General features: G+C 41.9%; 1 protein-coding gene across 2 annotated transcripts in view; it reads right to left on the bottom strand.

Annotated features, from left to right (window-relative positions):
* NUDT3 (nudix hydrolase 3) overlaps nt 1-9,837 on the bottom strand; it is a 31,608-nt gene that overhangs the window by 9,150 nt on the left and 12,621 nt on the right. For both annotated transcript variants that reach the window (XM_082330169.1, XM_082330170.1), the window contains 3 exons: nt 9,411-9,521; nt 1,426-1,470; nt 555-639 (listed from right to left, as the gene is read on the bottom strand). In XM_082330169.1, coding sequence (XP_082186295.1) covers nt 555-639; nt 1,426-1,470; nt 9,411-9,521 — 241 coding nt within the window. The remainder of the gene's footprint in view (nt 1-554; nt 640-1,425; nt 1,471-9,410; nt 9,522-9,837) is intronic.

Raw genomic sequence — 9,837 nt, 5'->3', positions numbered from 1 at the left:
TCATTTCTTACTCTTTCCATAAAACCTCTTCCATACAGAGCCTGAGGAAAGTCAGGTTTACGGTTGGACTCAATGATCTTAAAGGTCTTTATCAACCTAAATGATTCTATGATTCTATAAATTGCAGGTGCTACAGTGCTATTGACAAACCTCATGCAGAACAACAGGTTCATTTTCATTTGGGAATCCAGTTTAAATGCAAAGATTTCAAAAGAAAATGGGTAATGATTAATCCATGCTGCCCAGATATATTTTATTCTAGTCTTAGAAAGGACAGTTCCTCATGCTCTTTGCATAGTATCTTGAAGTGCAAGAATTGAATACCAAATTGCTGTAGAGGCAGCTGTACAGCTGAATTAACTTCTCTTGGGCCACAGAGGTTACAAAAGCATCCATTTGACCACCTTTTTTTTTTTTCCCCAAGCAACCAAAGGACACACCACTGCAACTTTTCTCGACCCCTCTCACAAGGATTCCAGCTCCCAGAGGGATGCTAAGCTGACGTATTTTGTCTGCATCAAACCAGTTAATGCTAGCAAGCACAAAGAGCTTACCAATATTGACAGAGTCCTCCCAGTCCTCCAACACTTCTGTGACGATAAGTACGTAAACATATGTCCTGTGTTTCCTGTCCCGGTTCTAGAAGGCAAAGGGAACAGAATAACGACAAAGCAACTGAAGGAGAAAAGGCAGGCAGGCACATGGCGACTACAAGTCGCATGCTGCCTTGCTATGATGCTGCGGTACCTTAAGTGCCATTTCCCTCACATTATAGCTCGTTCTTAGCTATTAAAAATTGTTGTGTTTTAAATGAGAGGTCTGAAAGTATTAATAGGGATTGCAGCCAAAAAGTCTAGTTCCCAATCTGTAAGGCAGTATTTGGTGGATGGATACGCTTATAAATCAGTTCCTCAGCTGGGAAAAAAAAACACCACAAGAAAGATTTTTATCTATTTCACGCAACTCTGAAACAGTGAAAAAGCAACTGTAAAAAGAGCCGTGCCTGGTACCTGTTGACTGTGCATCTGACTACTCATCAGGGGTTGCCACACTCCTAATAGGAGCACGAACACTTCACCGCGTTGCAGGGGCCAGTTTGGCAACGGGTGATGGCAGGCACCGAAGAACAAAGGAGAGCCGCTGCTCCCCAGCTGGTGGGTGGCATTTTTTGGCAGCAAGAAAGGTATGAAAGCACTGAGAATATTCCCTGTTACACTGGCTTATCACTCATGACTTCAACTGAAGTGGAAATTGCAGATGACCAATATCACTGAAAGGATCAGCATGCATTCTTATTTAAACAGGGAGTTTTAAGTTTTACTTCAAACAAGTTACCTAGTTTGCTTCACAACAAACTAGGAAGTGATTTTTACTCCAAGACAATTTTTGCATCAAAATTTCACAGCCTCAATGTCTGAAACTTACCTCAAAAATTCCCACTAATCTTCCTAACGTCCCTTTCACTCCAGCCTATGAAAAGTTCAAAGAGAAAAAAAAAACAAGCTTTAACAACAGGTCAGTACATATTTCCTTATTTGTTGTGCAGGAGCAGTTCCTTTAGAACAGGAAGCAAATGTTGTAAAATTCTGTTAATCTGAAAACAACATGGTCACAAGAAAAAAAATGACACAGATGTATCACGAGCTCTAACCATGCATGCATTCCCAGGATTTTTTCCTAATTTTTCTATATTCAAATAATTTTTGATTCAATCTGGAGGAAAAAGAATTATTTGATGAGTTACTAATTGCATATCAATATACCCTGAATGACCAGAATCTCCTCTAAAGGTTATTAGAGTCTAAGGATGGATAAAATTTGCTTTGGGGTTTAGCAGTTTTACCTCTTTAAAATTATAGTTTAAGAAAATAACTTTGAAGTATGTATAAGGCATCCGCTTACACCATCAAAGCAACATGACAGCTACCAGATATTTCAGGGGTATCCTACATAAATCTGAAGCAAGCTAATATAAACATAAAATACTTTCAATGTTGTAACGTGGCCTCCGCAACAGGAACAAGACTATTTCTGATATAACACAAAATGCAGATACGCGTTGAAGGAAGAGTTTTGAATCAAGCACAGACACAAATCAAGACAAGATCTAAGCAACGGTTTTGTCTTCTATTTGAATACTACTGAGGATCTACCCACTTCATCTCATTTGCTGTCACTGGTTATACATCCACTCACCGCCGTGGCTCAGTCACTTTCTCCAAGTGCTGTTTCTCGCCTCTGCTCTCTGGGGCTTGCATCACACACGAATCCAAAATGCCATCCCGCTCTCCTGCCCCAGACCCCCCCCGCCTTTTCCCCAATAATTTACATTCCCTTCTTTTTACAACTGTAAATGGTTGGAAGTCAAGTGCTACAAACAAGATGAGATTTTGCTCCATGACTTAATTGGCCTGAAACAACACACGCAGCCTGGCATACAACCCAGCCATGTCTGGAAGGTAAAGTCAGCTGCCGTCTCTGGCAGCTGGATCACATCCTGAACAGTTCAGGAAAATAGTGCCTCTGCTCCTGCAGACAAGATACATAGATCTGATTATGTCAGTTTGTTTGTTTGTTTAAAAAAGATGATGTTTGGGTGAGGGCAGCTAAACATTTAATAAGACAAATTCTCTGCCCTGAGCAGCTGAGATACACCATTTCCCGCTTGCTCAGCTACTAACCAGTTGCTGTACAGCCTACATGCTTTTAGAAAGGAAGAACTTTTATTAATTAAAAGATGTTACTGGTTAAGTTCCCAGCCTACTAAGTGAACACACACCGATACCAAACAATACAGTCGGAGCACCCCCCACTATTGCTTCTAACAACAGCTGATGGCAGAACTGCCCAAGAGAAAAGGATTTGTCGCTCCCTGCTACAAGCACTCACAGAAATCTGTAATTCTTTCTGTAACATGCTCCCTGACCTCTACTTCTAGGAAGGGGCTTTTCAACTGAATCTTTTATGTTGTTTTTGGATGCAAAATTTATTGTCTCATCAGTATTTCTGACACTCTGCTCAGCCCATAGGTGGACCACTGGCTATTAACCACGAGGCTATTTCTGGAGTCAAATAGCAATTCCATGAAGGTCAACGTACGCGTGTATGCGCACGCCAGCGTGGCTAGGACAGATAACTGGTTCTGACCTTTGCGGATGAGCGATTTTACCTCATCTGCAGAACTGTTGCTGCTAACCTGGACTAATCTCTCTCAGAAGTGAACTGGAAGGCAAATACTTCAAATGAATTTCATTCAAAGAACTCCTTCAGCAGCCTCGACCGGTGAGCTTTTTTTTTCTTAGATAAGCAACCATATCAATCAGCCAGCAACAACCCAGAGAGGAACACAAGGCTTCCACCTTCACAACATACCTACATACATAAATGTATTAAAAGGTGAAGTGTAATCAAATGTTTCAGGTAAATAACTGTCTTAAGCCAATTTTCTTCACTCATTCCTGGAGCAGGCTACTGAATTTCTACTCTCCTTACTTACCTGCAGAGGCACTGAATCAAAAGCCAGGGATGAGGTTGTGATGGTCTAGCAAACTCCCAAGCCTGACTAGAAACAAATTTATCTCCAGGCAACTAGCCAGCCTGGAAACTAAGCATGAATCCTGCACATCCAGCCTCCCAAGCAGTTTATCCCCAGCTCTAAAACTGTGCTTGAAGCACTACAGGCAGGTGAGGAGCCCTTCCTTCTGTGCTGGTTAAACAGAGAGGCGACAGAAATAACGCTCTGCCTGCAAACTAACATCATCCTTCTCCATTCTGCCTAGTCTTACTCACCCAAAAAGGCAGAAAAAGTGATGGCAAGACAAACACGCGCTGTAGGAAAACCACGTTGAATTATCATTAGACAACTCAAAAAAGTGCTAAGGTTTTCTTCACATATGAATTTACCACATGTAGTAGTAAATGGTGACATAAATTAATGGTTTGATTCAAGCCAATATTGGGCTGATTTTATAAAGAGAGCCCTTACCAAAGACTGCAAAGCACATCAACCATTACATCCTGGAGGCCCACAGCGCTCTCTTCCTATTTTACTGGTATAGAGGATTTTAAAGACAACATATAGGACATCTAACAGAGACCGATTGGACTGTTATACACCTATTTTTGATAAAGCACTTAATTCACACACAAATAGGAAAGTCACAGTCTCTATACAATCACGTACTTTCTTTAATGAAAAAAAACAAAACGTGGAAGTGGAATTCACAGTCTCACACAAGTTTCCAACATAAAAGTTGCCCAAGACATCCGAGAAAACAATCTATAGCTGTTATCACTAACAAAGCAAGCTAGATAACGAGCAACAAAACTGCCAGGCTCCTGTTCGGGCAAGCTCCACACCTCTTGCTTTCCCATGGGCCAAGCGCTCAGCACCTTCCCGATTCATCTCCACTGCAGGACAACGAGCATTTTCTTGGAAAGTTAAAAGCATGGTCACAGGCTCATCCAGGATTGAAGCTGGATCTGAATCTTAATTTGCACCAGATGACTCAGGAATTTTCTCCTCGGTAGTAAATGGATTGAGAATCCTCCGCCCTCACGGCCCACAACAGCAAGCGCCTGGCAGAGGCAGCACGGTTGACTCGGGCACGCGCTCCCCCCCCAGCGTTGGAAGTGCCGCGCACGGAGCCCCTGCTGCGATCCTCACAGTACACGCACATCCAGGGAGGACGCTATTAAACCTATCAACAAGGGGCAGGAGAGCACCAGTGCCACCTCTTCCATCTGCAGGTGTGAAAATAAAGCAAATCAATCAAACGACAGTTTTCCCCAGGAAGAGGCACGCTCAGCTATAAAAGAGGACAGACAGAGGTTGCAAAATGAGCTTCTTTTTCACTGCTCTGCAGATCCAAATCAGCTCCCAGTGTCCGAGGTAGCCCTCACTGGAGGAAAAGATAGATCTGGCGAGAGCGCATCAGTGTCACAGCACCAGCACAAACTTCAAACCGCTGCCGCGCGCCCGGAGGGGTGGGCTGGGCCTTCAGGACAAGGCACAAAAACCTGGAGGAAATGAAGCTTTACTAGTTCTGCTGCTCATGGAACAACTTGTTTTAATAAAGAAAAATTACTGAAGACATCCAAGAACAGCAGGTTCAGGTTTCAAAGCTGAAAATAAGTTCGGGTCAGATGCAAAAAGCAGCCTGCAGCAACGCCATCTGTTCCTAGGGACAGCTTTTATTTCCTTCCATCTGAGCTAAGGAAAATGTGGGTTGGAATTTCAGCTATTTTACTTTGCTCTATTAGGCTCAAAGCCTGCATCTACTACAGATTACTGCTGGGCAAGAGGACTGTGGTAAAACACCCAAATCTTTGCTCTAATACTTGCAGTACTGAAGGTAGCAAATCACACCCATAAAGACTGCTAGCTTAGACAAGTTCTGAAGACACCAATTACAGACCTGCTAGGCAAACCTCCTTGCTGTCTCTGCTGCGTCTCAGACAGGGCTACACTTATTCATCTAATTCTTCGCTGCATTACAACCCATATATGCTTTTACATTTGTGAAACAGAAATGAAATACCATGAGAGAGTGAAGAACTTTTAAGACGTTGCACTCATTTTTATGAAGTTTGAGTGCACAAGGTACCAGTCAGTAGTGAACTTGGTCCGCTATTTGCACTGAATATTACTAAATGTAGGAAGAGTTCAACGCCATCATCTCAGTCATTCATCCATGGTCCTTGCAATATTTAAAAAAAAAAAAAAAGTCTGCCTATTTTAGCACTGAAAGATATCAATATTTGTATTCTAAATCACTAACAAAATACACAAAACAAAGGATTATTTATAAAGCATGTTTAAGAGGGGGGAAAAAAAAGTGGGGTCTAGCAACCAGACCAAAGTACTACCACGACGGACTATTTTTGATATTGGCATCAATTGCCTGTTTGATCACAGATCAAGCACAACTTATCTGGCTTTTGATTCCCATGAAGAAAGCACGACTAACACTCCCATAATTTTATAGAACTTGACATTTGCTAAGTATTTAAAGGTCAGGATGTGAAAGATGCTATAAGTGCAAAACGAAATGCCTTTGGCTTTAACAGATGAGTGTGGAGGCTTTTTTCAAAGTCACTCTGTAATAAGTTTAATTTAAGGCATCTATTTCTAAAACATGTTCTTCACCAGTTGCTCACACTCATAAAAAAACCCTTATTCCTAACACAAAATTAATTTTGGGGAGAAAATGCAACAGCAACAAAATCCAAGAATGAAGAAGCAAAAAATATACTACATTGGTGCTAATGACTGCTTTAAAAGGGCACACCATTTTTCTGGAAGGTGAACCTTAGAACGTACCTGGAGTTTACAGCTGTGTAAGACCGACTACATAATTTTTCAACAGTCTGTCAGAAATAAGTGGTTTTATTCTGAAAAGGCTGCTCACATTCAGAACTAGCATGCCTGTCTACCGCGACTTTGCCTAAACACAATGCCCAAGAACTCAAGTCACTTCAAATTTTACGCAGACAACAGCAAGCATGACAAGTGTTGGTACCTGTCTACTTTAATACTTCTGCTGGTGCAGATTAATATAGATAAGGACTATCTCAAACTAGGACAAGGACTTCTAACTCAAACTGGGACAAAGGGATCACAGGCTTCACTCAGAATCAACATTTCACTTTTCAGAACAGTCTTCTAAAATTTTGAAAATCAGAAAGAGGGAAAAGTCAGATTTCTTTATATGACAATTAGTCCAGCAATAACATGGATAAACTCAAGCGCATAGGCGGGAAAATTAAAACAGTGAATGCAGCAGTTAAAAATTTTAGTTTAGGGAAGCATATTTTTAAAAGAAAATGCATACCATGCAAAAAAGAATGAATTGAGAAAAACCAGCCTATTGTCATCTTCAAAGACCACAAGCAACTGAAAGGGTAATGAGTCCTTCCAGCTGTTCCAACTGTCTCTTATTAAAACGGAAAAGGCATACCAAAGTCAGTGAAAGAAAGTCCACAAATTTCTTCCATAACTATGACCGGCATGCAAACCACCTTCTTTTAGGATAAAAATTACTTTGTGTCATTGACACGGAGGAAACTGGATTCTCCCTCTCCCAAGACAAGCAGCAGACTCTACCTGCTCAGCGAACCCCTCGTTTCCTTGCCAGTGACAGACATGCCTGTCCCAAGAGAGGAGCAAAGACACCAAACCTACTCAGAAATCAGCGTCAGCTACAACCTACCTGAAAAAGTCTAGATTCACATGAAAGGATGAACGAGGATTACCAGCTAGCATGCCCACCAGTTGCCCAGCAGTCTCCTAAAACACCTCCTCTGCCAAATCAATAGCCCAGGCTGGAAAAATGGGTGCACAAGTCCTTTACAGCGTTACAGCTGTAATATAACAAACATCCCCCTCCCGCACGCACGTTCTCTAGCAACATTTTACAGTAAACAGCTCGCTGAGCTTAAAACAGCTGATGTACATTATAATTTTTTGCACGGATCATAAGCAGTGTACTGGAACACAAACCTATCTGAGGAAGGCCTTGCACACCTAAAAGCTCGTCTGTGTCAGCTAGCCTCACCGTTAGCTGCAGAAGCGCTCAAGTAATTTTATACACGTGAAAGGCTGCTCTTCTGCAGACGGCTTTCAGGAAAGCCTTTATCGTAAGAGCATCTGATAGCTCCATTTCAGATTCCCACCCTGCATTCACATCACACTACCAGGTGTCGTGCAGGTTAGCCGCTGGGGTAATCCTGCCGCTTTTGGAGCTCTTGATGTTTACTGTTTGTCGAGCGGCATTCAAGCAGATAGGTGCTTCGCTGGGAATGACTCAACCCTGCCAGGCTGCCACAGTTTGAATTACATTCTCATTCGGCACCGGTCCACGTGAGCGAGGGAACACCAGCTGAGCGAGAGGGGATTATCTCAGCCAGCCCAAACCAGTTTCTTCACTGCAGACTGAGCCCATGCCAAGGCTTCCTTTCAGCCACCGAGCTGTCATGGAAAGAGAGCGACTCTTCCAAGGCGCTGCGCTGCCCGAGGAAGGGAGGGTCGATACAGATTTATTTTAAGGATTTGAAAGGCGAAGCCATGCATCTCCTGAACGAACTCTTGTCTTCTGTATCAAATAAATTAATTATTAATAATGATTGGGTTGTAAAGCAGGAGTCTGCAGCTAAAAATATTTCTATTGTTCTGGTTAAATTCACTTTGGCTTGTAGTGTGTTTGAAAGATTGCCGAGTTACTAAAAAAGCAGGAGCTGTATTACAAGCTGGAAACAAAATTTGCAAGCAGCAATCCCCAGTACTAGAGGGGCCTAAAGACATTTAAAAAAAATAAACGTTGACTGTGTGATCTTTCATATCTTTCTGATAAACTGCTAGATTATAAAAACATCCAAAGAGAAACACACAACTCGAGAACTGACACATCAGATTAGTCCAGAGGCCCAAATATTCAGCATTTTGTTAGACAGCAGCAGGCACTTCCAAATACTTCAGAGAAAAACCTTCATATACCAGACAATTAAATAAAAGCAACTACTGGAGAAGCTTCCTCCCAAGTCCCATCAATTAGCTCTTGATTTCTGTTCTGCAGCACAAAGATTTATCACCCTCTTGAAAGCATTTTTAATCCTGCCTTATATAACTGTGAACCTACTTGGTCATCCATATATAATCACTTAATCGTTTCTGAATCCAAGCATCTCTCCAATTTGATAATATTCAGAAGCGAATTCTAAAGACAAGTTTTACATACAATGTAGTCAACTGCCATTTACTGTCTTTAAATTCCTTATGAAGAATAAAATCATTCTTCCAGCTTTAAGAGAAAAATATGCCTTCTCCATACAGATCATCGGTCTGTGTTTGATCTGCTGTTTGATCTCCTTTCTGAAATGGCTTCAAGTAAAAAACAAAAACATGAACACATCAGGAATTGTTGCTTATAACTCTTACGATCAATTTCTCTTATTCACATAAAACGCAAAATATGTATCAGACCAAAACACACTGAGGTCCCTAGTCTTCAGTAGCTCACAAGGTCTTATTTCTACCCAAGTATTAGATAGCTCCACAAAAGCACAGCTGTTTTCTAAAGTTCTCTAAAGAAACTGTTCTTCTTACAGAGAAAACAAAACGGAGAATATCATCGTATGTATTGAAATAACTATAGCTTAATTTTATCTATTTTCAGTTAAAGGTATCAGGTGAGGAAAAGTTCATTCTGACCGAGAGCCTTAATTACATTCCTACGCTATCTTTATTTAGGACTCTGGTTTCCCTCCCATGTATGATGTGGGTATGACCAGTGACCCTATATTGCTCTTCACCTTAAGGAAAACAAGCAAGAGTGATAGAAACAAATTCCCAGAGCCTTGGCTAAGAATCAGCAGTGAAGCTCCAGGAGCTCCCGTTCTCGTCAAACACTCACCTCTTCACAGACTTCTCGCACAGCGGCCACGTTGGGCTCCTCCTCGGGCTCCATGCCACCCCCAGGGACAATCCATCGATCCGGATGACGACTACTGCTCACCAGCAGCACCTGTGGAGAGTAGAGCGCAGCTGATGTATAAACTCAAGGCAATGCTCCTTTTCAGAGCCCAGCTGAAGAGAAGTTGTCTTTGCATCCCTCACACCTCCAAACATGACCAACTCAACACAAGTCCTTGACAATACTCCACTTCTTCCAAGACGATTTCCTTAGTCCCTTCCAGACAGCTGTGCAAACTACATTATCAGTGACACCAAGGCACTCCAAGACTCCAAATTACTTCAGCCATTACCTTCTCACTGCTTCGACGTGTCGCAGAATAAATTATGCCTCTGCATACCAAAACAACGATTTGCTATTTGATACA

Source organism: Platalea leucorodia, assembly GCF_965183815.1.
Source record: "Platalea leucorodia genome assembly, chromosome: 19".
Lineage (NCBI taxonomy): Eukaryota > Metazoa > Chordata > Aves > Pelecaniformes > Threskiornithidae > Platalea > Platalea leucorodia.
The sequence above is the reverse complement of the archived record's forward strand: the minus strand, read 5'-3'. Positions and strand labels throughout refer to the sequence as shown.